This window comes from Eptesicus fuscus, chromosome 2 (assembly GCF_027574615.1).
Source record: "Eptesicus fuscus isolate TK198812 chromosome 2, DD_ASM_mEF_20220401, whole genome shotgun sequence".
Classification (NCBI taxonomy): Eukaryota; Metazoa; Chordata; class Mammalia; order Chiroptera; family Vespertilionidae; genus Eptesicus; species Eptesicus fuscus.
The window spans coordinates 92,078,015-92,093,887 of record NC_072474.1 but is presented as its reverse complement, the minus strand read 5'-3'; the positions used below and the strand labels follow the sequence as shown (position 1 = coordinate 92,093,887).

General features: G+C 47.0%; 1 protein-coding gene across 2 annotated transcripts in view; it reads left to right on the top strand.

Moving 5' to 3' along the window:
* Nucleotides 1-560: 560 nt before the first annotated feature.
* LIMCH1 (LIM and calponin homology domains 1) overlaps nucleotides 561-15,873 on the top strand; it is a 323,090-nt gene continuing 307,777 nt past the window's right edge. For both annotated transcript variants that reach the window (XM_008140255.3, XM_054729386.1), the window contains exon 1: nucleotides 561-717. In XM_008140255.3, the coding sequence (XP_008138477.2) occupies nucleotides 622-717 (96 nt within the window). In that variant the 5' untranslated portion in view covers nucleotides 561-621. The remainder of the gene's footprint in view (nucleotides 718-15,873) is intronic.

Genomic DNA, 15,873 nt, shown 5'->3' with positions numbered 1-15,873 from the left:
TCTTCTTTCTCAAAACGAGATCAGGTGAGCGAACGCTCCCTGGTGCCGGGCCTGAGGGCTGCCCCTCTTGCCCCCACTTCTACAGTAGGGGGGCCAGCAGGTGCGGCTAGGGCCCTACCCGCCGGACCTCCTGCCTCGCTGCTGCAGCACCTGCTCCGGTCTCCCAGGTGCTGCTGGTCCCACTCCTCACCCCTCCGCCCTTGGCGCGCGGGGCGGCTAGCCCAGTCCCTCTCCTGGTCCCATTGTGGGCCGAGAGGGAGACACCCAGCGCTCCCAGCCGGTTATTTTTAGTAGGTAGCTGACCTCCCCCGCGCCCCCCCACCCCGTCACCCCGGCGGGGGCGGAGCGGCCAGAGGAGGTGGGGAGCAGAGGGGACTCCGGCGTCTCCGCTCGCTCCCACCCGCCTGGACCTGCACGGCGCTGGAGCAGCTGCCGCGTCCTCAGCAGCCAGCGCAGCTCTCCACACGGACCGGCGCCCGCAGGGAGGGGCGGGGCGGGCGGGGAGGGAGAGCGAGCCGCGGCGGGAAGGGGCGGGGAGCGCGCTCCTGCGGCGACGGCGGCGGCGGCTGCCGTCCTCATCCCGGCGGCCCGGCGCTCTCGAGTGGACGCGGGGCTTCGCAAATGGCTTGTCCCGCTCTCGGTCTGGAAGCTCTTCAGCCCCTGCAGCCTGAGCCGCCCCCCGAGCCCGCCTTCTCCGAGGCGCAGAAGTGGATCGAGGTAGGTGCCCTGGGCGGGCGGGGGAGGCCTGGCAGGGGCTCCGGGAGCCAACGACCCCCCCACCCTGACCCCCCCCCCCCCCCCGCACGGACGACAGGTCCAGCCTCGCCTCCCCACCGCGCTTTCTTCTGCCCGCGGCTTCGGGTCGCCCGCCAGGGCCTCGGGCGAGCTGCGATTCCCCTGGCACTTGGGCACTGGCGTCTCGGGGCGAGGGCGGGCGCGCGCGGGGGACACTGCGGTGTGGCTGTGCGTGTTGGGGGGCAGGAAGCGGTTCCCCGCGTCTCCATCCCTCCTGCCCGCCAGCCGCCACCGCGCAAATCTCGGCTCCCGCCGCTCCCAGGCGCTGCCGCCGGGGAAGCACAATGTGAGCAGAAGCGCCGCAAAGGCGCAGGAAGAGCGAGTCCCCGGAGTCCTTGAGGATGCCGCATTTCGGGGGTCCTTCCCGCCCTACCTTCCGCCTTTTGGCCCCCCTCCCTGCCTTTCCGGAGCGGAGTTGGCAGCGTCTCCACGGAAGTGCACACACACACACACACCGGAGCCTCTGGGTGTTCCTGGCGCCGGGTCCGGCGTGAGGCTGGCACAGAGCAGCGGGCTGGGGAGCCCGCAGGACCCGCCAGCGAGCGCGCCAGCCGCATAGACGTGGCCCACCGATTGGCAGCCGCCACTCCACCCCAGAGCGGGCAGGCTCCCAGGTGCCGGTACCCGGCCCCGCGGCGTATTTCACTTCTTCAATGACTCGGTGGCAGGCCAGGGAAATCACTGGAGCTCTGGGGCTCAGTCCAGGAACCGCTCGCCGGGATGATCCTGATTCGCGATGTCTATCTGTGAATGCAGCTCGGTGGCCCTGCGCTCTCGAAATGACGCGTTTGGGGGCGGGAGACGGGGGTCAGGACGCGTGGAGGGCGCGAGGGGGTAAAGGTGACCCACCCAGTGATCCGCGCAATAAGCCTGTTTCTCTGGCCAGCTTTTCTCAGCAGTAAGCGAATTTGACCCTCTTTCCCTCAGGGACAGGCACCCTCCTTGGCTGGTAGTTCAAAGGAAGAAATGCCCCGCTAAGTCATGACCCAGCAATGGTGAAGCCTGTTAGTGCCCAGCCTGTCACTGGGTGACTCCCCACCCCCGCCCCCCTCCCTGTAGCTGCGCGGATCTCAAGATCCTGCTGGGGTAACAGAGCTACCACGGTACAGATTTGAACCTGCTGATCTGCCTGCAGAAACCACACTCACTCAATGCTGCTCAAATGCTCCACCAAAGGCCTGCACCTTAAACCTGCTTCATGCAAGCAAGAGTGTCAGGCAGAGTTTAGAAACGTCCATGTGAAAATAGGGTTAAATAGATAGAAGAATAAATCCCAGGCTCTCTGGCTAAAAGCCCCAATCACGTCCCTCACAATCTGATAGCTCATGCCCAGATGAGAAGAAGACCTTGGCTTTTTATGTTTGATACGCGACTGGAATGGCTTGGGGTGTGACAGGTGCTTTCTCTGTGCTGCCTACTTGGCTCACAGAACACACAAGAGACGTTTGCCGTCACTGGCTAGGTTCAGAGTTGCAGAGCTGTATTTTTCATGTTCTTGAACTTGAACATTTTCAGGAGAGATTTTGGATGTTGGATGGTAGTGAGGGGCAGCTATAAGAGCAGAGCAGTCTGACAATCCCGGAAGGCACGTGGTTTATTCCCAGTTTCCTTAATTGCGAGGGACATTGACACACTGCTTTAAAACATGTAGTGTGGTATGAGTTACATACAGGAAGGTGCACACATCTTAAGTGCACACCCCCATGAATTTTGACATGTCTGTACTGCTCTAGCCCCCACCTGGATCAAGATCTAAAACATCTCTTTCAGCCCAAAAGATCACAGTCTCATTTTAAGTGGTGGTATAGTTCAAGCTAAATAGTATGCAATACAGAATCTCAGCTTTTGTCCTGGTTCTATGGGTTAAGAAAAGAAGAAGAAGAAGAAGAAGAAGAAGAAGAGGAGAGGAGGAGGAGGAGGAGGAAGGGGCTTCCTTAAGAAAGTAGAATCCCCTCAGGCCCTGGAGACAGTTTGGCATTATTCTTGATACTTTGCCATTGGAGAATGTGAAAACGGGAATGGGGCATGTGCGGCTTTAGGAAAGGGGCCAGGCCAGGCGCTCTTCTCTGCGTGTGCATTATTGAAGCAGCCTATCTCCTTTCCATTGAGGAGTTCGGTTTCAGGGAAAGGAGAGCTTCCCCTCCCAGGCTGTATAAAAAGGTGTTTGCTCTAGGAAGAGAGAGGGACCTCCCCCCATCCCTTCCCCAAGGTTCTTGAAATGTAGATGCTGCGGTCTGCACACAGGGTTACCCCAGGAGCAGTAACAGATGGTTCTGGGGGCAGTTGCCGGGTGAACAAAGATTCCTGGGCTAATATAGCAATAATGTAGTACTTAGTGCGAGCTGCATTCCCGAGGGATTGTTATCTGGAGACAATTGCATCTCCTTTAGGGGCCCCATTGTCTGTGGCAACATCCTCATTGGCGGGGCTTTGTTTCTCACTTTTGTTCAGTGGGTGATTAAATTTCCCACAGGCTTTTTTTTCTTTTCTTTTGAGTAGTCAAGAATTTCACCATTTCAGACAAAAGTTCCCTTGAGTGCAGCAGGTTAATAAGCAAACTTTGCCACTTGTCTGCCCCCCCTCGGTCCTTAGTCTTTCTTGAGTCCAGGAACAAACTCCGGAGATAACTTGTGAGTGAGGAATTTCTCGGCCTGCAGCCTTGGCTATTTGAGGGCTGTGTTACTGGGCAGGAAATGGTGGCCTGGGAACCTTGCTTACACCTCACCCCCTTACACCCTCCACCCCGCAGCTGCTGCCTTAGCTGGCAAAGGGGAAAGCCCTAATGGAGGTTACAGACCATGTGGGACCAGCTCGGTAACTGCTCCCAGTGACTTTATAGCTATAGGAGCAGGCTGCGTGTCTTAGTGTGGGTTTGGGGAGACTCCTACAGGAAACAGCAAATTTCAAGTATTAATTCTGACTACCAGCAGGCAGGGGCCTAACTTCCTCCCATGTTTCTTTTCTAGAAGGTCTTTCTAAGCCAAGGGGCAGGGAGTACAGTGCAGCAGTTAGGAGGTCGGACTTTGAGACTGGACAGCCTGGATTTGAATGCTGGGTCTGTTGCCTCCTATCTGTGTGAGCTTGAGCAGGCCGTGTTTCCTCTCTTTTTAGTTCTAAATATTTTCTTTGAAAACTAGCTCTAGTTGTTAACAGAAATAACAAAGGGATATTGTTGAAAGCACCTGTTAAAACAGGAATACTAATAATAGCTTACCTACCTCATAGGAGTGATATGAGGATTAAATAAATTAATACTATATTTAAAATGCTTGAATAGTACCTAGTACTTAGGAAGTACTGCATAAGTAATGGTTAGTATTATTTTTACCATTAATATTACTACTGTTATTATTCTTCCTACTGCCATTTTTATTACTAGTACTACTACCATCACCACGATTCTCATTGTTATTACTGCTATTGTTGTTAATAATAACCGGAACTGATTTAGAAAGAAAAATTTCAGAACCTAAATTCCTAGTGTAAAAAATATAATTCAATTACCTACTGATCTCATTCTATTATCTTCACCTTGATAACTCTGGATACCTGGACTAGAAATTAAGTACAGGCAATGTGTTACTCTAGCTTGCATTAAAAGAGAATTAGGGATCAAGAAAAAACCTGTAATATATACTCATAAAATGATCCTGGTAGTACATTAAGGCTTTGAAAATGGTGCCTTGATAGTATGTTGAATATTTAAGTTTAATGCATAGCCTTTGTTACCAAACTTTTCTTTAACATTTTTATTGATTTTAGAGAGAGGAAGGGAGAGGGGCTGAGAGATAGAAACATTGGTAAGAGAGAGAGAAACATCAATTGGCTGCCGCATACTCCCCACTGGGGATCAAGTCTGCAACCTGGGCATGTGCCCTGACCAGGAATCGATTCAGTGACCTCCTGGTTCATGGGTCCACACTCAACCACTGAGCAACACCAGCCGGGCCTTTGTTATCAAATTTTAAGCAGAGTGTTCACTGTCTCTCCTCTTGCAGACAACCCAATTTTAAATCATCTCAAATGCACAGTGTTTTGTTCACCGAAGTCTCAACTCCTACAGGACAAAGAATAATTCCCCCATTTACTTTCCTTTCTTTCTTCCCTTCCTCCCCACCCCCCTCTTTCCCTGATGGTATTTATTGAGTTACAGGAGTTGTGAGCAGGTAGATGATTCTAATTTCTTGCCCCCCCCACCCCCGTCTCACCTACAACAATATTCATCTCTAATATGTAGTTCTCCTCTGCGGTGCCAAACACTTAGAAACAGATGTCCCTTCAACTTGGCCTCCGTTGTGATTGGGAACAGGTTGCCAAGTCTTTAGGGAGGGGTTGGACATTTCAACCAAACTTAGTCTTAGTTCTCAACTTGTGAAGTTTCTGGACTCCTTTCGCTTTAATCATAGCATTCTTGTGGGGCTTGATGATGAATATAATCTTATTTGTGACCTAATCCATATTTCACATGAGTGGGAACTAAGTTGCAGTTCATCATTTTGGCTCATTTCCCCTGCCCACATAGAATTGTTTTCTTATTCAACTGGGACCTGATTATAAAGATTAAAAGCACCAAGGGTATCTGAGCTCTCCAAGACAAAAAAAACATGTAGTATTGTTTGGCAGTAGGGAGAATTTATGAGAAGCCTTTGAGAGAATCTGGCATTTAGTGGCCAGCAACATATGACATTGACTGTGTAATGACGAGCGAACATATACCATAAGTTATACAATCATTCCACTTCTCCATCCCTTTAGGAACTTGATGACTCACATCTTTCTACTGCAACAGGAATGTAACTTTGCATATGGTTCTCCAGCTTTGCACCGAGAGGGAGGAAGAGGAAGGTGAACTTTTCCTGGCTAGATCAAGAAAGGAGTAGTGGTCTAAATTGATATGTAAATTAGAGCAGGCAGCATCTCTCTCAACAGTGACATTTAAATAGTCTGGCTTGTTTGTATACCAGGGCTGCTCTGACACAATGCTGTCACGTGGTGGGAGAACCGGGAGGCCCCACAGATTTGGGGAGAGAGGAAGTGGAATGGGAGGTGGAGCTGGCACTTTCTGCTCCACCATCTCCCTGGAAACCGAGTTTGCATCAAGTGAGCTCCAAATGGCCAGGCTGAGCTCTGGCCACCAGGAAGGGGTAGGGTGGGGCATGTGTTCCCAGCAACTGCATCTCTCTGCCCCCTGCTCTTTGCGGATGGATGACAATGGAGCCGTGATGCAGACATCTGGCTATGATTCCATGGGTGGCAGTCAGTGCAGGGTGGGACCAGGCAGCTCCTGGAAACTGGCCTGCCAGCTTCTCTTTTTTGCTTCGGGCCATTCTGAAACTTAAAAGTGTCATAGTTAGGTGTGACAAGATAATAATAATGAAATGAATGATCATGAATACAAGCTGATATGTATTTTTAAATTACATTTTTAGGGTGACATTGGTTAATGAGATTATGTAGGTTTCAAGTGAAAATCTGATATGTATTGAGTGCTTATTATGTGCCAGACACTGCATTAATCCCTTATAAATAAGTACTATTATTTATCCCCATCTATAGATGAGAAAATTGAGGCTCTGAGCAATTGAGTGTCTTGCCCAAAGTCACATGTAAGTGGTAGAACTAGGACTTTAATTTAAAGCATCCTTTCTTTACTTCTGCAAATAGATGTATCCAGATATCCAAAATTTATAGTTGAGGAAAGCGGGCTTTTCAGGAGACTGTCCAGGGTCATCTAGTTAGGAAGAACTTAGAGTTGGGATTTGAACCCAGGCAGACTTGGGCTCTGATCCTGATATTGCTCCCCATGTGTAGGACCGTGTGCAAAAATTCCTCTAAGGACTGAGCTTTCAGATCCTGTCACTGTGCAGAGGTGCCCACCCATATGTGGAGGCAGGATGTGGATTTAAGAAGCTGTAGCTCCCTAAAAGATTTCCCAGAGTTTGTCTCTTTCAGCTGCAGCACCGAGGAGCTCTGTGCGCTTGGACAGATCACTTCAGTGTAGCATTGGGTGGGGAGCTTGGAACCAAGGAGGTGATGCTACCCAGGCCCTCAGGCAAGAGGAATCAGGCTCTGCAGCTTTGCATGTTGCCTTCCGACCCCACATTGCTCAGGCAGAACTACTGGGCATTGGGGTTATCTGTAGTTCAGGGTTGCTAGAATCTGGTTTTGTCTTCTGTTGTTATTGCCACAACCCTCAATCACTTTACTGAAGTTTTATTAGACCAAATAGCCAGTAGGTAAGTAACTAGTTTTTAAATTTTTTTTTTTAAAGTTTGTGGATTCATTATCATAGGATTTCTTTAGAGGACAGATATTCTAGAGCATGCGTCCTCAAAGTACAGTCCGCGGGCCACATGCGGGTGTTTTTGCCGTTTTGTTTTTTTTTACTTCAAAATAAGATATGTGCAGTGTGCATAGGAATTTGTTCATAGTTTTTTTTGAAACTATAGTCCGGCCCTCCAACGGTCTGAGGGACAGTGAGCTGGCCCCCTGTTTAAAAAGTTTGAGGACCCCTGTTCTAGAATATTTTATGTCTGTGGTATTAGGGACCATGGCCCTCTTGTTATATATAGTCTTATCTCCAAAGCCATATGGGGATGAAAAAGTGCATAGTCCGCGTGTGCTTTTAACATTTCCGATTGGAGAAGGTGCATTATTCTATATTTTACATTCCCCAGAGAGTTTGAGTAAAGACCCAATACCTGAATGGTCTGTTTTGTTCTGCAAATAATGGGTGTGAAGGGATATCTCTTCTCAGTGCTGATGTGCTTAAGTGTTGCTGGCACATCTGTCTGATGCCTTTACCGCAGCTCCGTCGCCTTTACCTGAGAGTTCTCCCATCTGGACAAGATCTCACCTGGGAACAGTTCTGTTGTTGAGTTCAGCCAAGAGGCAGGTCCTTTCAAGAGAGGAGATTGGCAGGCTCTCCCATAGGTCTCCAGGTCCCATCCCGAAGAACTGAAGGGGCTGAACAAAGCAGCTCTGTGACTTCTGGGAATCTTGGCTTGTTGTCGGCATCCCTATCACCTCCATTCCAGTCTGACCCTAATCATTGTGGCCTTCATTTTCATGACTGAGGACTGACTCACTTAATACTGGTTGATTTTTGGCTAAAATACTCTCATCTTGGAACTAGATTTTTCTTTTTAAGCCCAGTTCACTGTTCTGTGATTTAGAAAAAAAATGTACAATACAATTTTATAATATTTCCCCTCATTTGTTTCTCAGGGTGTGTGTGTGTGTGTGATATTTAAAGCAAAAGAAAGGTATTAGATATAATCTTTTTTGGGCGGGAGATTAAGGCGGGAAAAAGGATGACTTCAGTGTGATTACATGAGAGGAAAAGAGAATAGAAGGTTGTTTTTAAGTGATTGAGAAATATAAAAATAGCCTAAACTAGAAGGTTACTGAATGGTACAGGAAAAAAATAGTTCTTTATAAAAAGAAAAAGAATGACAGAGTAATGGAAGGACTTCTGCCTGGACACGAGGAGATGGTAAATCTCTCTCTGCAAGGAAGAATGATGTCATGGAGTCCAGTTCTGCGGTGGTAAAATTCCATGTTTCCGGCATTGAAAACAACACTCCCAGAGAGATGTCTGCATGCAGGCGTCCTCAAAGTACGGATGGCCATCAAATCTCAGGGAGTTAGGTTTGGCCTAAGGGGAAAAAATGAGGCGACATAGTCATTGAACATGTACTTAAGGAATACCTTGGCTGACACCTTTTCCACTAAACTTATGCTAACAGCAAAACTGTATCTTAGGTCTTTCCTGGGACCTTAAGAGTTAAATATTGGTCAGGTTGAGAAAGCTCATGTGTCTAGGGCTCTGCATTTTGCCTGGGATGATTACTGTGGTGTAGCTACTGTAGAAGGCAGCTGGCCTCCTGGTCAGCCTCGGAAGTTAGGGCCATACCCCACCCATCTCTCCCTAAATAGCCTATTAGGAGGCCATGTAAGAATAGACCTGCACTTGTGTGTTTTTTCAAAATAAAGGTCAAGAGCAGAAGGGCTTGTAGCTTTTTTATTTCTATGGCCCAATACCATTATTTAAAAATTCCTCAGCCTTATATGTTACCAGGTGAGGAATTAAAGTTACATTTATTGTGATGAGTACACAGCTCTCTTTTCCTCCCCAAGAGACATTTAAAAAAATGATATTCAAACAATTATTTTATCCTAAAGGAGGCTAGGATAGGTTTAGTCAAATGGTTTAAAATATGAAAATTATTCTGTGGTACGCTTGGCTATCACTCATTGGTTAGCTCCTATATGTGTAAACACTGAACATAACTATTAATGGTGCAAATGAACATTAATATGTGAGAGTGTTTTAAACAAGTTTAAAAATTCATTTCCTGAAAAGTTTTACTCAGTTCCAACAATGTGCCAGGCAGGGTTAGATGCTGAACAAAATAAACACAAGGCCCACCCACCTGAAAGGTACAGTGCGGTCGGGGGGCTAAATGATAAATGCATAGTTACAAATTGGGATAAGTACCATGAAGACAAAAATGGGGCGGGGGGACTTTAAGAGAAAAGTACTTCATGCAGATAGGACTCAGTGAAAATAATATTAAAGAGTGCTGGGCAGGGGAATAAGATTGATGCTAGTTTATTGAGGTAAGCACTTTCGTGCACGCAACACTTGCTTTTATTGTGATTATGCTTTGAAAAAAAAGTAGAAAAGCCCTTGAAGTTCTGCAGGTGTGTGGAAGGTGTGTGTGGGAGGGTAGGGAGCAGGGAAGGGTGCTGAGTCAGAAGTTCTCGAATGTCCTTGCAGCCACTCAGAACAGGGTTTGCATGATGACCCACTGCACCTCTTAGGACCAAGGCTCAGATAAGTAAAAACTCTTCTAGGAGAAATGGCAGAGAGGACCTGGGATTCATAGTTGAGCCTGGAACCCGAGATTAAAATTCTTATACAATGTAGGGGCGGTAACGGCTGTACTCCATTCTGAAGGGCTATAGGAAACCTGCCGGCTTTTCACTGAGTGACTAGAGCAATTTCATGTGAGACTGGGTGGGGCCCACAGATGTCCTCTGATTAGGGATCTTGCCCCCAAATTCCTCTAAAGAAGGGGCTTTATAAATTAATAAAGTCACATGCCACTTGGGAGCCCCATAAGCTGTAACTTCTGGAGGTCTATGATTCTCAAACCCATCATCTCTAGATCCCACTGACTCATGGTCCAACATGGCTCCTGGAGGTTCATGGTCACGTCACCTTTCCAGGAAGCAGGATGGAGCAATGGAACTTGAAGAGTGCATCCTTCCCTTAGAAGATGCCTTCTAGAAAATTCTGGCACTTCTGCTTCCATTTTATTGCTCAGAATTTCAGCAACATGGCCAATTCTGAAGGCAGGGGAGGCTGCAGTGTCCCCAGGTCATAGTCTGGTTCTGCTCCTCAGGAGTCAGGATGGCAGCATAGGGACACCCTGGAGTGCCCCTTCTCTACTTCTCCAGGGACAGATCCTTTCAAGACAGCACTTAAATCTGACTGCCTCAGGGGCGGACTCCCTGCTTCCTAGCTGGGCCCATTAATCCTTCCTGCTCTGTGCATACCTGCCATTTAGTGTTAAACTCAGTCAGAAAAGTTGTCATTTTTCACGGTGACGAATATGTAGTTGTGTAGGATCCACCTCCTTTGATAAACCCCAGAGCTCTTGTGGCCGAGGACTGGTTCTTAGTCATCATCCCACCCTCTCCTTGGTTTATTCCCTCTGCTCCCTGTTAGGGCCCCACAGCCACATTACCCACTGCCCGAGAGATTTCTCGGTAAGCCTGTGCCCAGCTATAATTGCCTGATTGGCACTTGGACTCCGCTGTGGCAGAGAAAATAGACTGTTGCTGCCCGCACAGGAAGCAAAGTGTTTTTATTTTTTTTTAAGAGTGATTAAAAAAAGCAGTGTACCCAGTAGTTGCCTGGAGACAGTCAGTGATTGGACACTTGGAAAGTGATTCCCCTGTTGGCTCTTGGGTGATATCAGTTGAAGGAATTATTTAGGAGGCCAACCTTCCCCTCAGGTTGGATTGGTGTAGGGCTCCCTGCACTTGGAGTTCCTGTCTGTAGGGTTGGAGAGCAAACAGCTTTGCTTTTTTAAAATAAACATGCCCCCGGCATTGGCCCTGCGACTCTCACCGTCTCTTTCTGCCCTCACCTCAAAGCAGTCAGCCCCATCTTTCTCACCTGCCGTAGGAGTTCAGGTAATTCCCACTTCTTACTGTCAGTGAAAGATCAGAGTACTTCCAATTACAGGATATCTAAACAGAAAAAGCACTGAGGAGTGTTTGTGTGTGTGTGTGTGTGTGTGTGTTTGTTTTTTTAAAATAGTGGTTATTGACATGAGTTCTTATTAGGTATTTTTAAAAGGACAATACCCCACCAAAACTAATGACTAGTAGCTGGTATTGATAAATGGTCATGGCTATGACCATTAACTGTCACGACCCCCTGGAAACACTGAGAAATAGCATCCCTTCTCCCTTTCTCACGGAAAATTAAAAAAGGAGCTTGTGGAGCTGAATGTTGTCATCAACCAACAGATGTGGTTGCCGCCTGCTTCCTCAGGAACTTTGCAAGATGTCATAAAGGAGGGGTGGTGACAAGTGGGAGCCTGACTCATTATAGTGTAAGAATTGACAGAATGTGATAATGTAAAACAATAAAGTTGCTAGTTCAGTGCCAAATAAAAATAATATTAGCTAACACACTTCTGAGTACTTCTCATGTGTCAATGCTGGTCTAGGTGCTTGTTTGAGTTAATGACTATATATATATATATACACACACACACACATATACACACACACATATATATTTATTGAGATGACATATGTATATCATGCAATAATTATCTATCTATCTATCTATCTATCTATCTATCTATCTATCTATCTATCACCTGGTACAGTGCCTGGCACATAAGGTGCTTCTCAGATAAGCCCCATTTTACAGATGGGAAGACTGGAGCACAAAAATGCTCATTGATTTCCTTGAAGTTACTATAGCCAATAAGTGGCAGAACTGGGCTTTGAACCCAGGCAATCTTGTTCCAGAGTTTGAACTTCAGCTGGTGACTGCTGTGCTCTAGAAGTAAAAGCAAAAGTTCTACCCACCCTATCTAACCAAGCAGATGACCTCTCCCCTGCCCCTCCTCTTTCCTTTAACAGATATTTATTGAGCTAAATCACATCTTTTTTGTGCTCAGAGACAGTTCACCTCTATGGCTCCTGAACACATTCTCTGAAACTGGAGCCCTTTCAGTGTTTTTAGAAAGATAAACTTAGGCAGGAGAGTGGTTACGACTATGCTGAAAAGCATAATAGGAGAATGACCATAGCCAATGTGTGGAACTATGTTTATTCCCTTTCTCTTCACCAAGCTCTTTCCTTTTTATTGAGACCCGTGTTCCAATAGTCCTGGATATTGAGATCAGAACTGAAATTATTATTAACAGGGAAGAAAAGCATGTGTAGTTAGTGTGTCTTCCTGCCAGACATTGTGATAGGTGCTCTATATTTGTCATCTGCTTAGTCCTCGTGTAACAGATATCTGTTGCCCACTGTTCCATTACGTTTCCCTCATGTCAAGACTGGCAGGCAGACTGGTCAGGATTCTCATCTGATGTGCCCCTCACTCTGGTCCTTCTCTTGGCTTTCCCATGTTGTACCTCCTGGCTGCAGCTCCGCTCTCACGTGGCATAAGCCCCTGGTATTCTGAGCAAATATAGTTGTCTCTGCCATAATTTATTTTTTTGAGGTGAATTATTGCATATGCAATTGGAAAATAAGGAATGATGCTTTGTACAGCATGAGTTGCATGGTTTAGGTGAGATTTTTCTTAGCACCTTAGTATTTTGCATTACCTCAATTCATAAAATATATAATGTCTAATTACTATGTTGTACACCTCAAACTAATATATATATACTAGAGGCCCAGTGCATGATTGAATCATGCACGTGTAGGGTCCCCTACATGCTTTTGCTTTTTGCGGTGGACCTGGGTGCCTGTCCGCTGGTGCACCAGGCAGGCACCCAGCTCCCCCACTTTCGATGGTCTGCGGCCGCTGAGGGGGGCTGCCGTGGACACTTGGCTACCCTGCCGTTGAGAGGCGCAGCTGGGTGTCCGCGGCAGGCCCCCTCAGCGGCCGCGGATCTGGCCGTTGAGAGGTGCAGGGGGCAGGAGTCCCGCCCCCTGTGCCTCGCAACAGCAGGGTAGCCCCCCGCAGTGGCAGCGGATCTGTGCCGCGCAATGGCCGGATAGGCCACCCCGAGTCCCACCCCCCAGCCTCCCGCCGCCCAATTGTGGGCGTAGTGGAGTGATGGTAATTTACATGTTACTCTATTATTAGATAGGATGGCTAATATGCTAAGTGTCCGACCATCCAACCAGTCACTATGATGTGCACTGACCACCAGGGGGCAGACACTCAATGCAGGAGCTGCTGTGACACGCACAGAGAAATGGCACTGTGGACCTGATGCCCACGAAGCAACACTCGGCTTCCCTCAAGTGGGACACAGGTCCTGCCACCACCCCGGAGTGACAGCTCACCAAATCACAGCCAACACTGCCTGCTTAGACCCCATGGTGCAAAATGCGGTCCACAGCCCAGCCCAGCCTGGAAACAGTGGCTGTGGGCATGGGGTAATGATGTCACATAGCAATGCTCGGCTTCCTCTCCCTAGCGACTAGCCTCCTTGGAGTTACTTCAGCCCAGGAACATGACTTGCTTTATAGTCAGGTGGAAACATTTTACAATTTAACCAAATGTCTGTGAAGCATTTTCCTGTGCCTCATCTCATTTGATCCTCACAGAAGTCCTGGAGTAGGTAGATAGGAGACTCGGTAGAATCATATTTTCTTTTCATTAGCCGGAAAACGGAGATTTAGAAAGTTTAGAAACTTGATCTGACTGAACAGAAGTAAGAAATGGTGGACTTTGAAAATGACTTCAGATTTTGTCACTGCATAGAATATAGTCAAACACTGCTGCAGTTAAATATTTTACCCTTTGTTCTCCCTGCGTGATTTATAATAATAATCTGCTTCATGTTGATATTTACTGCTGTGTTGCTGACAATTACCTGAAAGAGAAGTTGGGGTGCTTCACTGGGCTGGAAAAAGTTTAGCTAAATCAGAAAGCAGGTCTAATTAAGCAAGTTTATCTCTATGTATAAAGCTCTCACTGGCGCCAATCGCATGTGTGTGTTTCCATCTGTCACTGTCGATCGTGAATTTGGTTGATACTTCTATTATAGAGAAAGGGCAAATAGCGATATTTAAATATTTCTTCTACTTAATTTCCTTTCAATGTGCATGAATTTGTGCACCAGGCCACTAGTACTATTATGTAAACTATAATTGAAAAAAATTTCTTTTGCATCACCAAATAGCAGTAGTTGAAAGCAAAGTAGGCTTGTACAGGTGAACCAGGGAGGTGACCATTCCTTGCTCTTGTCCTGGGCTCCATTGATTTTGTGCTTATTACAAGGTCTATTTGTCCCAGATCTTTCTGCATTTTTCTCTTTTCCCAATAATGCAGCAGCCTCAGTCTTTCCTTGTACACTTTTCATCCTGCCCCCTTTCTGCCATCCCACCTTTTTGGTAAAAGTCCCATATTCTGTAACTGGAAAGGGAAAAGGTCTTTTTAATCTGTGTTGGTAATTTTCAGTGTTCTTATTGTTTTTCTTAGTGTTCTGGTTACAAACTTGAATGGGATTTGAACTTAATGACCCACCTCTGTTTTTTCTATAGCCCCCTTATTTTTTAGTGTGTGATTTTACAAAATATGAGTTGTTTTTTTTTTTTGGTTATTTGTCTTACTTGGGGACATTACTCATTCCTTTCAAGGAATGTGCATGTGGTTTTATAGTTCATATATTTGGATATTCATGTTTTGTACAGACTTACTATCTCTCACTCACATGCTCATACACACAGATGCATAAAACAAAACAACAGCTTAAAGATTCCTGAGGCTGGAGTCTGGGGCCTTGGGTCATAAGGGAACTTTTTGAAGGGGCTTCACATTTCCTATCTACTCTCAGAAGACCTTAGGCATTTCTAGAAGAAGCTCCTACTGCCTTTGGAGAGATGGTGGAGTATTGAACTCCCCCACCCCTACCCCCAAAGCATTTTCCTTTGGGATTTTGTGCATTGGTACAATTAAAGCATCAGTCTTCTCCCAAAGGAAACTGTGGGAGTTGTTTGTTGTGCGTGAGAACCCTTGGCAGGTGAGTTGGGCAAGAGGAAACTGAGACTTGCGGGTCACTGATTTCTAGGCTGTTGATATTCATTGTGGCCTTCCTGCACCAGTGTATGTGTATTGGCAATCTGTCTCAGCTTGGGACATTAGTCATTCGTTCATCACACACTTATTGAGTACTTGCTAGGAACTCAGTAGAATATGAGACAAATGTGGGTCCTACCCTGGTGGGGTTACATTCCACCAAAAGCACAGACCCTGGTTCAGAAAGGGAGGAGCGAGTTGTGTGGAATATGGAGGGGGCCGGGACCTCCTTTGGTCTAGGGGGCCTTCTGCAGGCCTCTCTGAGAAAGGGCTGTTTAAGCTGAGACCCAAAGGATGAGCAGGAACTGGCCAGACAAAAAGGAGCAGGAAATGGTGTTCAAGGTGGAGGCTACTGGCTCTGTGAAGACTCTAAAGAAAGAGTCAGAGAAGCCCAGTAAGGTGGGAGCTTTGGGAGTCAGGGCGAGGGAGGTGAGGAATGAAGCTGGAGTGGGTAGTGTGAGGGCTGCTTAGCCTGATGGAGAAGGATGGAGAAGGTAGGGGTCCTAGGCTGGCTCTCGCCTGGGGCTATGGCCTGGCTCTCTCTTGGAGGACAGTGATCAGATTTTCTCTAAACTCCCTTAAATTACCATAGATCATGACAACAATTTACGAGTGTTTATAGCTTGGATGGCCCTGTTCTAAACTTTCAACTTCTCAGCCATCCTGTGAGCTAGGTACAAACTCTTAGTATTCCCATTTTGCAGAGAGATAAGTAAATGGCCAAAGGCGCATAGTCATTAGATGGTGGAGCTAATGTTCAAATGCAGGCAGTCTGGCTCCTT